The following is a 15634-nucleotide window of genomic DNA, read 5'->3' as shown; positions in this document are numbered from 1 at the left end:
GAGACGACCTGTGGGTTCCATACCCCATTCTATCATTCCTTATATGAAACATGAATAATAATCAGACCTATTGTTTTTACTATCTTCCCCCTTTTTACTTTCTCCAACCTTATCGTATGTCTGGAGGCAGGGTTCAAAATGAGGTGAATTGTTTGTGTGTGTGTGTGTGTGTGGGGGGGGGGGGGATCTGACCCTCCATAAATCCACAGGGTCCCCCCATAATAATCTCACAAAACATGTTTTTCATTTGTAATACGTCAGTAGGGCTTGATATAGCCACATTTTCAGGAGGGGATCTCAAGTATAGTCATATTATGTGATTGTTCAACATTTTCTAATTCCAGGATACCAAAATAGTCTTAAAAGAATAGAAGTTTTGATGATAACATTTTAGGGGACCCCCAAAAGTCATACATCATTTTGAACTCTGTATGGAGGTGTCTGATTGCTGCCTACTTTGAATGGGAGCAACAATATCATCCATCCCTTTTACTCAGAAACACGCATGCACAGCCAAATTCACTGCATCTCAATTTCACAAACACTTTGTATGGAGATGGGTCGAGTTTTGATGAATGTTACCATGACAACTACATAATTCATGAATTGTATTAGCGTTCCATTTGTCATCTGTGAATCATAATTCACCAGTGATGGGGGGGGCCAAAATAAGGCTCTCTCTGCTTTTACCTTCCATGTCACTCCAACTCCTCCTCTTCAATCCATCCCTCTTTATCTTGTCATCTCACCCTGAAAGGCGGATGTGCCCTTTGTCTTGGATGCAGGCAACGTACATCATATCAAAGTGGATTCTCGATGCATAATGAACTCCATCATTTGAGAGAGAAACCTGCTCATCTGCACATGGGTGTGTACGTATGTGCAGATATGAAGATGTACACTGACATATGTTGGACAAGGAAGATGGGGAGGAACATCACCCAAGGTCTAGCAAAGTATTCTACTGTTACATGTATATTTCATTTGTCCACTATTCTGTACCAACTCTACTTGCAGTCCCATTGTTAAGAAGATAACAGCATTATTCACATAACTGCAATTTCTGAAACGAGGGGACCATCTCAGTATCATCACACAGTACAAAATGTTTATTTCAAGTGCATTCGAAATACCGTGTCAGGCAATTTGCATCCACATGTTAATGGCTTCTTCAAATCCCTGTGTGTATGTGGATCACATGTGTTTGGAGAGGGTGATCATCACGGTATCTGCAGATCATGCGAACGGTTGTTTGCACTCTCACTCTGTCGGTTTTTCATCATTAGGCTTAACTTCTAAAAAGGGAGAGACAGAAAAGCGTATTTGACTTGACTGTTGGCCCGTAGTGTGACTAAATCTAGTTACCTTCCTGCAAATCTCCCTCCCTTCTCCAACCCATGTCCTCCCATCTACTTCTCTTCCAATCCATATTTCCCTCGTCCTCCTCCTCGCCTCTCGTTACCTTTCCCTCCCTCCTCTGTCAGGTTCTCCTGACTGGTGCTGGGTGTGTCCTTCCTGGGGGGCGAGGCCAGCGGGCTGTTGTCTCCCTCCCAGATGACAGTGGACCCGGTGTTGGTGGAGCGTAAGCGCAGGCGGGGCGGGGTCTTCTGGTCTCCGGTGCTGAAGGACTGAGACACTCCCCCTGCCCCCCTCCCCAGGCCCAGCCCCCACCCGTGGCGGGAGCCCAGTTTGCGGCGTCCCATGGATGAACGCACCCTGGTGCCGGTGTCACCTCCTCCTGCCTCCCCGTCAGACTCGGGTTGAGAGGGAACCCTCCGGAGGGGGGAGGGGGAGCCTGGTGCACTGCGGGGGTCTAGGGGGGGAAGAGGGGGGAATGGCATCCATATTTAGACAGATTCGATACAGATTAGATGCAAGGCTGGAGTCTTCCTTCTCTACTATCGTTAGGCAAACTGGTCCAACAAACTCTGGAATCCATTAAAAATCCTTCCTTTAGGTAGCATATTTTCATCAAACATTTAAAACAAAAAAACTTTGGAATAAATTCCATGCAGCCTTGGATTACTTTTGGTCTAGACCAGATATTTCGTTTAGTGTTAAATTTGTATATAAACAAATATATTATATGTGTGTGTTTTAATAATATCAATACACATATATATATATACAGTATATATATATGAGTGTGATGTTTGTGGTGATGTTTGCGTACTGTATGTGAGTCTGTATTTGCCTGAGACGAGAGACTGCACAGGTGTGAGGGAGCTGGACAAACAGACTTCATGAGTAGTCTCACCAGGCTGAGTGGAGTGTGCGTCTTCCACAGCGTCTGCCAGGTTCTCCACACTCCCAGCAGCGTAGTACAAAGCACGGCCCTCCCTCCCCGCTCCTCCACCTTTAGGCTTGATCAGCTTCTTCATCCTGTCTGCTATCCAGTTGGACTTCCTGAAGGCAGTGGAGGAGGTGTACCAGAGGGGTACAGGAGAAGAAGAAAAGGGATAATTAAAGGGGTGGAGATGAAAATGGGGAAAGAGTGAGAGATGGGCAGGGAAGGTAGGAATGCTCAAGCAGTAGGTCGATGTTTCTCCGCGCTGTATGTTTTTTGCGCTCGACCTAGCTAGGTGTGTGTGTTTACTTGGCCTTGCTGAGCACAGGGACACCAGGCTCTAGAACTCTATACTGATCCATGATCTTCTCCACCAGCTTCTGTTTCTCTCTCCGCAGCTCGCTCAGCTTCTCCCTGGGGAGAGAGGGGAAGGAATAGAGAAAGGGAGAAAAATATGGGGGTGAGAAATGCAAGAAAAATGGCTGTTTGTCCATAGATCCCTGCCTGTTAGCCCACTCTTGTTTATTAGACGAAGGGGATGAGAAGATTAAAACAACCATTATGCATGTCTGTGCATGTGTGTGTGTGTACTGACTGGCACTCTCTCTGCTGAGAGTGGTGTTGGTCTCGGCGCTCTAGACTCTGTTCCAGCAGAGCTCGGTTGTCCTTGGACAGAACCTGGTTCTGCTCCACCAGGTGGCGGTTCTCCTCTTCCATGTTCCCCTTCAGTTGAGTCAGTAACTATGGAAACCCCAACACACAGGCACACACACACACAAAGCCTAAGGGTTTCAAATTCATCTCAAGTAACCACCGACGGGGGAAATATAAAGTCAATCAGTTTGTGTTTGTGTAAACATACGAGTGAGTGTGTCGGTGTTTCCTAATTTGCAGCACTTGCTAGATGACTGTAGTGAGGGGAGTTTTCATAAAGTTTCAGGAGGGGAATTTATTTTTGTAATCGTTAGAGGACGGGGGGTCAGCCAGTGTAAAAACAACTTCTGAATCGCTTATTGTCAGCCTTTTAGTGTCTGTATGTTTGCTCTACCTATTTATTTGTGTGTATGTCTGTGTGTATCTCGTGCTTGCATGTCTACTTCATCACCTGGGTGTTTGTCAGTGTTTGTGTGTGTTGTGTGTCTGTGGGTGTGTTCTGACCTGGTACTGGCTGTTGAGGCGGACGTTAAACAGATCCAGACTCTGGTTGTTCTCCCTCAGGGTGCTGATCTCTCCCTCCAGACGGGTCCTCTCCAGCTGGGCAGCACTCAGCTCCCCCCGCAGAACACTGCCCTGGGCCAGCAGCTCTGTCTGGGCCTGGGCCCACTCCCTCTGCTGGCCCCGCAGCCTGGAGCGCAGCACAACCACAGGATGTGTCACAACACCAAACAACATCACACCTCGCGTACATCCTCTGGGGGTCTGACAACACCACCCTAACGTAACATCGCCATGACGATATGTCACGGTGCGGAATGAACGCTAAACCTGCAGCCACAACACCTACAGCCTCTAGTGGCTCTAGCTTTGAATAACAATAGCGTGATATGTCGCCAGCAGCCCCTTTCCTCGCCTCGTTCATGTTGGTTGTAGCAGAAAACAATGCAAACCTTTACTCACTTCTTCTACTTTTCCAGCAGCCAGGAAAACAAACCCATAAAAAATATATATTTGTAAGCATTTGTTTATAAGATTTAAGATATAAGATAACAAATTGTTGATCCATGTATGTAAACATGCTGATATTTCTAACTATTTTAGGCAATTGTTTGTCTAAGAATTATGTTAGGCGGTAACTAACCTATCTGTATTTAAACATTTTGTTCCATAGACCAGGGCCGTAATCATAATATATTTTGGGGGGGACACAACCCCCCCAAAAATATTGATATAAAAAATATATAAATGTGCTACGCTACGACAGGCAACCATGCACGCTGTCCAAAATTATCATAAAAAATTATATTCATAACTAAACGTAAAAAGTTCTCAGGGGGGGACCCTCAGACCCCAGAAGATTTCGTCCCCCCCAATGTTGACTCCATGGCTACGGCCTTGTCATAGACATCCCTGTAAAGCCATTGGGAATTTAACCCAGAAGTCAGTTACCTCTCGTTCTCTTCTTTCAGTCTCCCTAGTTCTCTTTCTCTTTCTGCTTGCTTCTGGATCTCTCCATCCATCTTCTCTCTCTCCATCATCATGTCTTTTTCTTTCTCCTCCAGTTGGGCTTTCCCCTCAAGAAGCTCCTGATACCTAAAGATCACAAAAGTAGACACACAAACAAACACACACACACGCATACATAGAGAGAAGTATATGTTATATCTGGTCCACCTAGCTAGAGTGTGCTGGTGCAATATCCAATCTCCACTAATCCTAGAGACTATTCTATTCTCATCGGAAGTGATTAGGAATGTGTCCAAATGTCCTGTGTGCATCTGGGTGTGCATGCTTGCATACATTTAAGTTTGCAAGAGTGTACCACGCTCCTGTGTCCCTCCATGTGTGTGGGATGAGTGGAAGGAAAGTTAAAAACGGGCACATTCTCCTCACAGAGAAGGCTCATAAAACGATGCTGTCCACCCCCAGCCCAAGCTTCACTAGGGCTCTCTCTCCCCCAGGCACACTTCCTGTCCGTACCTCCCCTCCAGCTCTCTGTGTTGCGTCTCCAGGTTACGGTTGCTGCTCTTCAGGAGCCGCTGTTTCTCCAGCAGCTCCTCTAGCTCCGCCTCCTGCCTCTGCTGCAGAGCTGTCATTCGCTCGTGGTCCCGCCTCGTACCCTCCATCCTGGCCAATGATTCCTCCCGCTCCCTGGACCACACCTTCGCCTCTGCCTCCAAGGTGGCACACCTGGCCTTGCTCTCGCTGCACCTCGCCAACAGCGCTGCATGCTGGGAGCTCAGAGACGCCTGCTCCACCTGTGTATGTGAGTGTGCGAAATAAAGGCATTTCTTTTACAATAACGAATTAGCTCAGTCAAGAAACACCTGAACATAGACGAAACTTAGACTCACAGTTCTTGGTCTTCATGAAAAGTGGAGTGCGTGCTGTGGAGTGTACCTGTAGCTAAGTGTGTGGTGTACCTGTACCTGAGTGTGTGGTATACCTGTAACTGAGTGTGTGGTGTGGTGTACCTGTAACTGAGTGTGTGGTGTGGTGTACCTGTACCTGAGTGTGTGGTATACCTGTAACTGAGTGTGTGGTGTGGTGTACCTGTACCTGAGTGTGTGGTATACCTGTAACTGAGTGTGTGGTGTGGTGTACCTGTACCTGAGTGTGTGGTATACCTGTAACTGAGTGTGTGGTGTGGTGTACCTGTACCTGAGTGTGTGGTATACCTGTAACTGAGTGCGTGGTGTGGTGTACCTGTACCTGAGTGTGTGGTATACCTGTAACTGAGTGCGTGGTGTGGTGTACCTGTAACTGAGTGTGTGGTGTGGTGTACCTGTACCTGAGTGTGTGGTATACCTGTAACTGAGTGTGTGGTATACCTGTAACTGAGTGTGTGGTGTGGTGTACCTGTAACTGAGTGTCTGGTGTGGTGTACCTGTAGCTGAGTGTTGACTGTCTGCAGCTGGGTGCAGGTGTCTTGCAGGCTCACTGAGTGTCTGTGCAGGCTGTCCACCTGCTCCCTCAGATGACTGGACGCTGACTGGAACTGGGACAGCTGGGAGAGCAGCACCACGCGCTCGGCACACACAGATGCATTCTGATTCACACACACACACAGACACACGCATACAAAACACACGCACACACATGCGAGAGAGGAGGAAGCAGGGTGGCGAGGGAGTGAGTCAGGCAACAGACTGTGAGGAAGGATGAGAGCATTACATGAGTACATCCCCCAGAAATAAAGGGATTATGAAAATCAAGTCAGGAGAGGCAGGGTGCACACCTCTAAAAGCCCTCCAGCAGTCGGAACGAAAGATCATGTAATCTGTTTACACCCACTAAACTAGGAAGAATAACTATCATTACGGAAAAACGCAGACTGTGTGTTGACAGTTTAAGAGTCAAATAAGTTGACCCCCCCTCCTCCCACACACACCTCTCTTTCTAGGTCTATCAGTCGTTTGTTCACAGGCCAGTTCGCCTTATCCGCTCCTGCATTCAAGTGGGCTGAAAGGTGGCGACCCTGGTTGGGTTCAGATAGGTCCTCCTCAGCCTGCTCACTGGAGACGGCCTGCAGTGTGTGAGGATGTGTGTGTGGTTCTGACGGTGTGTGTGTGAGAGAGAGGCCTTGGGAAGTCTGGTCCAGGGGGATAGCATCGACTTCTAAACTTCCTTTTCTCTTTTCTGATCGGAGGAGAGCGTCAGTTGCTGTTATTAATTCGCCCTCCATTCTTCCCAGTTCCTGGTTCAGTCTTGCAACTTCATTAGACAATTCCTTCATGTCTGCCTTCTCATTAGCCAGTTCCTAGGAGCCAACAAGTTGGAGTTCATTATCATTTATAAGGTAGATATAACTCATAGTGTTTGAATCACTGGACAGAAGAAGAGAAAGACACACACAAGCACACACTAACCTCGATCAGAGTGTTCATCTTTGCTTGAGCCTCTGTGTTTTGCTCCTTAAGCTCCATGTTGTCCTTTTCCAGGCTATTCAGTCGAGAGCCAAGCTCCTTTTCCAGGTCTTGCAGCTGAGTACAGATCTCCTTAGACTGAGACAGCTCTTGACACACACGTCTACAGAGGTAGAGACATAAACCACAATATTTACAGTAGTGTACAGTATTCAGTAGTGTCGCAATTAGACACAATATGTGTACATATTGATAATCTCTCAGCTGAAAGTGGTGCAAGCCTCTTGGCTTAATGTATGTGTGTTTCAGTGTGTGTCTGTGTGTTTCAGTGTGTGTCAGTGTGTTTCAGTGTGTGTCTGTGTGTTTCTCTCTGTGTGTGTCTGTGTTTCTCTGTGTGTGTGTGTGTGTGTGTAACCCTTGACCTGTGTTCAGTCTCCAGGCTGCAGGCTCTCTGGTTGCTATGCTCCAGGGCGGAGGCGGTGCTCTGTAGTTGTTGTCTCAGTCTGGCCGCCTCCCTCTCCCTCTGCCTCTGCTCTTTCCGTTGGCTGTCCAGGTCGCTCTGACAAGCCTCCTTCTCCTGCTCCAACCGCGAGGCCTCCAACAGCGCCTGGTCCCGCCCCCTGCCCAGCGATTCTGCTTCCAAGGCAGACTCTCTTAGCTCCGCCTCCAGCTGCTCCTCCCGGTGCCGTGAGGCTTCCAGGCTCCTCCCCTGGCGTTCCAGCTCCGTCCTCAGTGATTGGATAGTCAGCTCCAGTTGGTCGCCCTATCAAGTAGGTATGCATTCAGGAACACACCATTCAGAAATGTTAAATATTTCCTGCACTACCAAAGGTTAATGGAGGTTTTGTGCATTGTGATGAATTTTACACAGTGCCTATAAATTGCAGTTGAAGGAGATGATGTAACTGCAGTATGTATTGTATTTTAGTGCAGGGTGCAGTGTGTGTGTAGTCCCTGAATATTACAGTGTGTGTGTGTGTGTGTGCAAGCATGTGTGTGTGTGTCACCTTGCGCTGGGCGCCGCGCAGCGTGTCCATGGATCCGCGCAGCGTCTCCCTCTCTCTCTCCAGGGAGGCTCGCTCGCTCTCCAGCGTGGCGATGACGCTGGCCTGCATCCTCTGGAGCTCCGCCTGGCTGCGCAGGCGACACAGCTCCTCCTCCATGTGAAGACTCTCCGACTGCAGCACCTGACACACACACACACACACAACATGGACGGACAAGAGAATGGACTGATGAAGGGGTAGCTGGATGACGTAGAAGAATGATGGATGTGTAGGTGGAAGTACGATTTGGTGAGTGGATTGATAGATGGATTGATAGTGAGGTTGGTGGGTGGATGGATGGATGAACAAAAAGGGATAGACTGATTGACCAACACCTACTGTTGATTTAATACTGACAGAGTAAAACATGGTTTGACTTGTTAACCTGTGTAATTGCAGTCACAAGTTGTTTCTCCACTATGTGGCATTTTGAGCTATCATACATGTGGCATGTCACTTCCTGTTGAGCGTATAAAATAATTGATGTCCGCGTGTTTAAGTTAGCTAAGGTTGAGCTAATTGGAGAAGACGGTGCAAGCTGTATATCCATCCACTCTTAGTCCACAAGCAGGCAAAAGTGTTATGTTGCGTTTTGTTTGGTTATTATTTTAATAACATTTAAGTGTTTATGAACGTATGATTGATTTCTGTATGTATTTTATTCATTTCTGGATAGTTCTACGGTGTTTTGGTGTCTGTCTTTGTCAGCGCAATAAAGAACATCTGTACAAAAGAACCTGGACCTTGGATGTGTGACTAAGGGCGGCACAACCTGTTTGCTGGATACATTTACTAGTCCATTAGTGAGGGACCCAACTTTAATTAATCCATTGCTTCATTCTCCCCATACCTCTATTTGTCTCCTGGCCTCCCCGAGGTTCTCCTTGGCCTTCCTCAGCCTCTGCCCCTCGGCCTCCAGGAGCACCAGTCTCTGCTCGGCCTCCCAGGCTTTCCTGCTCTGCTCCCCCAGTTTGGTGCGCAGGTCCTGGGCTAATGTGGCCTGCCTCTCAGCCTCCTCCTGGGCGTCGTGGAGCTGGGAGGACAGGTGCTCCACATCAGGACCAGGAAGGGCACATGGAGGCTGTTCCTCTATCTTCTCTTTCGTCTCTTCCTTCGTCTCCACCATTTTGGGGGTAGAGGAGGTAGAACTAGTGGGAGGTGTCTGATCTCTCATGGTGTCTCCTTTCTCAAGATGTTCTTCAGTCTCGTTCGGAGCGTTGGTTGTCTCTTTTGACGCTCTCTCTTTTTCTTTCTGTCCCTCTGCTTCTCCTCGTGTTTGGGGCCTCACCTCTTCTTCCTCTTCCTCACATTCTCTCTTTTCCACCTGGCCAATCTCCTCCCCGACGCCAGCCTCCCTCTGGGTCATGATGACGTCTGCGCCTCTCTCGTCCTCCTCCACTCTTCGCCCCGTTCCCTCCCCCTCTCCCCTGGAAGACTCAGAACCTAGGACTCCTCTCTTCGTCTTTCCCTCGATCTCTTCCTTCTCCACCACGGCTACTTTCTCCACCTGCTCTTCTTGGTGTTGCTGTTTTTTCGTCAAAAGGTCCAAACGTTGTTTCAAGGTTGCGTTCTCGTTTTTCACATTCTGAAACTGAGAAGTGAACAGGGAGAACAGACAGAGATATAATATGATGTGATTGACATGCGGCTGAGTCCGTATAGATTGACCGTCTTTTGGGTACAACTGTGATGTAACTTCCATGAACCATGTACTCTCACCTCCCTCAGTGTATTCCTATGCTCTGCCTTCAAACTGGCCAGCTCCTCCTTCACGTCCAGTGAATCAGCCTCCTACAATGCATAATGGACAGTCGTTTCTTTCAATGTTGGATTTTTCTTCCGCTTTGCTCACACTTTTGAGTGAGTAACACGAATTTAACCCTAATGTTTGTCGTCCCGACATTCTAATGGCATGTATTCACTTGCAATTGAACTGCAATCCAAGTGTCTTAACCCCGAACCTTTCAGACTCTTAAAAGCAGATAATTTTGACAGACTGACAGACACCCGCGTCCCCTGACCTCCTGCTCAGCCTGAAGGCTCTCCAGGCGTCTCCTCAGCTCCGCGTTCTCCTTCTCGGCTCCCAGGAGCCTCAGCGAAGAGGCCTCCCCCACTTCCACACTCAGAGGCTTCAAGTCTGAAAGACAGAGGGGGGAAAGGGGGGGATGAAGATGGAGGAAGAGAAATGTGTTTGTTATTCAAATTCAGACAACTCAATTAAATGTACTCTTAATTTAACTTAATTGACGATAAACAAACCGGCTGACGGACCGATCATTTCATCTGATTGGCTCATTTGGCTTGGCTCCTCGTCAGACTCCACATCCTCTGATTGGTGGAAATGTCGAGCGAGTCTCATTGGTCCTTGGCTGCCGATGTTGTTGTGATTGTGGCGAAGCTCAGCCTCCAGTCCCATGTTCATCTCCAACAGTTCATCAACCCGCTGCCTCTCTGTATCCCGCTCCTACACACACACAATATGTTATACTCTTCAGCCTGTGCTACTGCCATCACACACACACACACACACATACAAAGACTATAATGTATGAAACACACCCAAGAAAACACTTTTAAATCCCTACCCCTTCCATGTCCATGAGTCTCTGGCGCAGCAGTAGATTGTCCCTCTCCAGCTCCCGCAGGCAGGAGCAGCGGGCGCGGGCGTCCGATAGCTGCTCCTCCAGCAGAGCCCGAGTCTCCTGCAGCGCCACACACAGCTGCTGTTGCTCCTGCAGGGGGCAACACACAAACACACACTCACGCACCAAATACTAACCAGGGAAAACAAGTTCTCGAAAACTCAGTAAAGTTAATTTATGGTTTCTTTCATTTATGAATATTTTTTTTCATCCCAGACAAGCCAGCCCCACACGTACACCAGCAACGCCTAAGACACCCAGCAGAATCGTTACGAGCGTGAGAGACGAGGCGTAATTGACTATGGATTTTCTCTGCACATACCATCAGGGGAGACAAGAGGGCTTTGCTTTATCTGTGGGCTACAGAACCATGATGAGGAGCTTTCCTCATTGTTGTCCTCCAATTAGGGTTTTAACCTCGCATACAGAGCAAATCCACTCCAATGTGCCGTTTGTTTACATGAGGGGTTTTCAATTCACACATTGATGTGAATTGACATTGACCTTTTAGTTGAAAATGTAAATGACCCCTGAGGAGTGGAAACTTTAGAAACCATAAGTAGTAAACTGACAGATGTCATTCAAGGTACGTAAGTTTATATTTACACTGTATGACAGTTAGTGGTCGTATGCTTTTGCTGTCATTACCTTTCTAGTTAGTGTGTGGGTTTGGCTGCCTTTATTTGTGTAGTAGTGGCTCACAGTCTCTGGTGTGGTTTGTAGCTGGTGGTGCGTTGCGTTACCTTGAGCTGCGTGCGGGTGAGGTCCAGGCTGCGGAGCCTGTGTTTGGTGCTCTGAAGCTCCGTCTGGAGCTGTTCGGCTCGGCCCGCTCGCTCACGGAGGCAGTCCAGCTCGTCACGCAGCGCTCGCATGCCACGCACCTCGCTGTTCAGGGAGCGGTTCTGTTGGGGCGAAGCACGCACACACGCACACACACGCACGCACATACGCACACACACACACATGCACGCGCACGCACACACACACACACAATCATCAATGAACAGAGGGTGAGGTAACATGTGGATCAGAACAGTCAGATTCATTTTTTGAGCAAAATTGTTTCTATATTTGAAGTTCAGGAAATTGAATGTAACGCGTGTAAAATGTCTCACTAAGAATTACCTCCTTCTGCAGTTTCTTAAGCTGGTCCTCCATAGTGTGGACTTCCTGTTGGTAATCCATTAGTTGGTCACCTTTGTCTTCCCTAGAAACATTACTCATGTTGTTATTGCTGTGAAAATCTCCACACACACACACACACTGTACACACTGTACACACTTACACACACTTACAGCTCTTGTTTGAGTCGGCGTAGCTTAGCCCTGCTGTCTGCCAGCTGGACTGCCAGGCCCTGGGTTACTTCTTCTATGTGACCACCTGGAGGAGCCGTGTCAGACTCCGCCGGTGCTTCCCGCTCCCTACACAGCACTGCTATCCTCTGAGAAAGGCGTGGAAGGCAACAGGAGTAACAGACAGATGGAGGGCGGGATGTTACGTTTCTGAATCACGTTTTTGTGTGGGTCTGCCTGTGTGTGTGTGTATGTGTGTGCGCTTGTGTGTGTGTATTGTGTGAGTGTGTATTGTGTGTGTACCTCCAGGTGAGTGTCTCTCTGCGCCAGCAGCTCTTGTATCTGTCTGGCCATGGAGACAAACAGCACCTGTAGCTCCGCCCCATCCAGCCCTCCTAGCTCCTCCCACTGCAGGGGCAGCACCATACGGGGGTCCTGGGTGACCTGATGGGAGAGCAGATTCACACCTCTCTATGGTGAAATCAATGTGTGTCAATGAACCTGGCACAAAATGGCAGATAGAGAACGAAGAAAGAAAGATACATGTACAGCGTTGATAGAGTTGAGATCTGCATTTACAGACAGGCCAAGGGAATGACTAACCTCTTGTATACAGGTGGCGATGGCTGTTTGAGTCTCAATATCCAGGGACTGGATCTGTTGTATGAATGTTTCTTTTTTCTCACACTGTGTGGAAAATACAAAGTACTCTGTGATTCATATCAATGATTGGATATTTACGTGTGTGTATACACTCTTGTGTGTGTGTGTGACGTCACCTGCACAGCACAGCCAAGTAGCAGCAGCAGCAGTCTCCTCAACTCCTCTACTGCTGCCTCTGTCCTCACACACACACACACACACACACACAGGAGAACTCAAGCTGAGTATACTGAGGTTTTTGGACAAGACATTTGAAGATGTTCAGAAGAATCAGAATCAGAAATGGTTTTAATCGCCATGAAAGTTTGCACAGACAAGTAATTTACTTTGGCAGGAAGGTGCATACATTAAACATATAGGAATCTTAAAACTTAAATCCGTCGTCAAACTATACTAAAGGTATATGTTTGAAGGTATTTAAGATTAATTTCAGAGGAACTCCATTGACAGTATAATGGTGCTTCTTACCAGTTAGGGGGTCCTGACCCAAAATTGCAATATTTGGCAGAGGCATTAAAATCAACTGCTGTAAGTCTTCCTGATGGAAATAATGAGAGGGGCAGAGAGACAGAGAGATAATGAAACAAACTTGTTTTCTCTTTGTTCATCGCTGGCCTAAGGGATTAATGTGATTCCAGCATACAATGGCTGGCCTTTGTTGTATTACAAAACTTTCCACAATCTCTCCCACCGGAAAGCACAATTAAGGGTATAAACATGACCTGTCAGTCATCAGGTCAAGTATGGTCTGCAGGTTACACTCTCAGAAAGAAAGGTGATTAATTTGTCCCTAAAAGAAGGAACCAGTTTTCAAATTGCACCCAATAGAGTTTTATATGACCTGAAAATGGTTCACTGGGACATTGGGTTGCAAGTGTTCTTTCTCCTAAAATGGCAAAAGGAAATCAATACAGTGTCCTTGTGTTACAAGAGCAGTGACTAGAGGTGTGATTGATTGGAGGGATATGAACCGGAAATGCGTGCATCTTAAGTGCTGCCTCTATATTTGGTAGAGGTTGTCAGGCCACAGACTTTAGAAGCGAGGCTGTCGTGATCACACTGCACTGTCAGAGGCTGAAGGTTTTTGCAGGGTCCGTGCGACCAGGAAATGCAGAGGGGGAAGTGGAACCACAGGGAAAAAAAACGTGAGAAAGAAAGTCCTCTCAGCAATGGCGGTGAACCCACTTCTTAGGACGAACAGTAAATATTGATATATTCAGCTGCACAGCATAAGTGAATTCACGCAAATTATTAAGTGCTTAAGTACCTTATTACAATATTTCTGAATGAAGAGTTGGCTGAATGAGTCACGTCAAAGACGTAACTGACAAACTGATTTAGATGTTTCCTTGTTTTTCTCTGTAATAACCTTTTTTTTATCTTTATACCACAATTTGTAATTTGTTTTGCATCAAATTTGTAATAATTATAATGGATGTTTCTTTCATTCACTTTCCTGATTCAAGTGGTTGTTTGTGTGTGTTTTTGTATCCTGTTGTCTGGTTTGTCTCGCCACTAAAATGAACAAATAAATCTCAAGTCTGACAAGAAAGATGGTGTGTCATGTCAACCCTTCAACACTTCTAGACTGAGGCTGGCCAACCACCCCTGTTTTCAGAACAAAGAATCAATAGAGTCCCCCAGAAGTTTGTTCAGAGAAACATAAAGAACAAGATTACCTGGTAGTAAACTCTGAGATGTCTGTTGAGGATGGAGAAGTTCTGGACGCAGAGCATCTGGTCATGGTTCTGGCTGTGGTACAGGTGTTCCATCTTGGGGTTAGGGTCACTAGAACAGACACATTATAATTAATCTATTTTTAGACCTCATACAGAAATAAACACATTTCACAAATCAACCATGTGCATAATCACAATTTTATTATTAGTGGGATCGGGATCCTCCATGGTGAGTGAACTCACATGACCCTCATGACCTCATTCAGAAAGATCCCATTGGTCAGTCTCAGGTAACGGTCCTGGGAATTCTGGGAGTTGGAGTTGACCTCCATGTACTGACTGTAAAGAGGAATGCCTTCCTCTTCCCTCGGCACAACACTTTCAAAGAGCTGCACCTGGGAGGGGAGGGGGGAAATGACTTTAAAGACAGACACTTCAGAAGAAGTATACCAGAGAGAATGTGAATGTGAAACCAATCTTAAGTGGTGCTCTGAGACAAGATCCTTGAAGAAAAAACGATATTCCCTTGAAACCACCAGGAGCTTAAACAATGAGGGTCAATAATAGTATCAGAGTCCTTGAAGAAATCCAATTGCAGGCAACATAAAGAATTGTTGTTGTTTATTTGTTTAGATCAGTGAAACCAGAGATGGTGTTAACTTGAGGCACAGCGTTAACAGAGTAGGAAGTGACAGAGTACTGGGTGGGGGCGAGGCACGTCCCTGATGGAACACAGGAGAAGCCATCGCATCAAAAGGAGAAGTTGGATGTTTTCTAATGTTGCACTCCTCATAACTTACTAAATAATGCATTATTGCCATGACCATCCGATTCTTGATGGAATCAGGACAACTACATATAGGCTGCTGTTCTCAGGATAGGTCAAATCTACACAATAAGCAAGAGAAGGATACAAGTTGTTTGTGTTTAAACAATTAACACTTCTTAAGGCAATGTGTCCCTTAAAGGAAAAGCAACAGTATTAAATTATTTTGATCTTGGTTTACATCTAGGTGAAAGTGATTTGACTGAAGTCCACCTACCCAACGCACCAACGCACTCTCCATAAATTCTTCTATTAAGTCCATTACGTTAGAGTCCATCGTTGCCGTATAGATATACAAAAACGAATATCAACGTATACATTAAGTAAGTAGATAATAAGTAAGTAAATAAATTACAGCTAACATCAAAGTTGTATGGCCATTGACATACTTAATAGAGAGCCCATCTTGTGTCAAGCCAGTAGTGGTTTGACATTTTATGTTCCACTCCCTTCCTCTATTTCACTTGAGCTTGTTGCTGTTGGTGAGCACATTGCAAAACCACACCGGAATTTGAACAAGCGCACGTTGCAGTGTGTGGGTTTCTTCCTGATACACTCACTGACACCTTTACCAGTTCATTTGTTTCCACAAAACCACCCAGCTTTCTATCTAGAGGGCGACAACTAAACGGAAACTAAGTGATGCACATTTTTACTTTTATGTTCTCTCACTAG

General features: G+C 46.6%; 1 protein-coding gene across 3 annotated transcripts; it reads right to left on the bottom strand.

Moving 5' to 3' along the window:
• Positions 1 to 1094: 1094 nt before the first annotated feature.
• ccdc88b (coiled-coil domain containing 88B) lies at positions 1095 to 15398 on the bottom strand. 3 transcript variants are annotated; one of them, XM_062476585.1, is made up of 28 exons: positions 15177 to 15397; positions 14377 to 14528; positions 14134 to 14242; positions 12923 to 12992; positions 12571 to 12629; positions 12395 to 12478; positions 12095 to 12235; positions 11795 to 11940; positions 11624 to 11705; positions 11242 to 11400; positions 10442 to 10588; positions 10116 to 10320; positions 9878 to 9993; positions 9576 to 9647; positions 8707 to 9447; positions 7818 to 7997; positions 7233 to 7573; positions 6814 to 6973; positions 6336 to 6704; positions 5832 to 5993; positions 4925 to 5202; positions 4394 to 4537; positions 3446 to 3632; positions 2883 to 3028; positions 2597 to 2701; positions 2258 to 2406; positions 1463 to 1813; positions 1095 to 1295 (listed from the first exon to the last, which is right to left on the bottom strand). In XM_062476585.1, exons 1-28 carry the CDS (start codon positions 15234 to 15236, stop codon positions 1261 to 1263), a joined length of 4950 nt encoding a protein of 1649 aa, XP_062332569.1. In that variant the 5' UTR covers positions 15237 to 15397; the 3' UTR covers positions 1095 to 1260. The 3 variants fall into 3 exon arrangements, with proteins under 3 accessions (XP_062332569.1, XP_062332567.1, XP_062332568.1); XM_062476583.1 differs by lacking the exon at positions 1095 to 1295 and having other exon boundaries at positions 1387 to 1813; positions 15177 to 15398; XM_062476584.1 differs by lacking the exon at positions 1095 to 1295 and having other exon boundaries at positions 1387 to 1813; positions 10128 to 10320.
• Positions 15399 to 15634: the final 236 nt, after the last annotated feature.

The sequence above is a fragment of the Osmerus eperlanus genome, chromosome 13 (genome assembly GCF_963692335.1).
Source record: "Osmerus eperlanus chromosome 13, fOsmEpe2.1, whole genome shotgun sequence".
NCBI lineage: Eukaryota > Metazoa > Chordata > Actinopteri > Osmeriformes > Osmeridae > Osmerus > Osmerus eperlanus.
The sequence above is the reverse complement of the archived record's forward strand: the minus strand, read 5'-3'. Positions and strand labels throughout refer to the sequence as shown.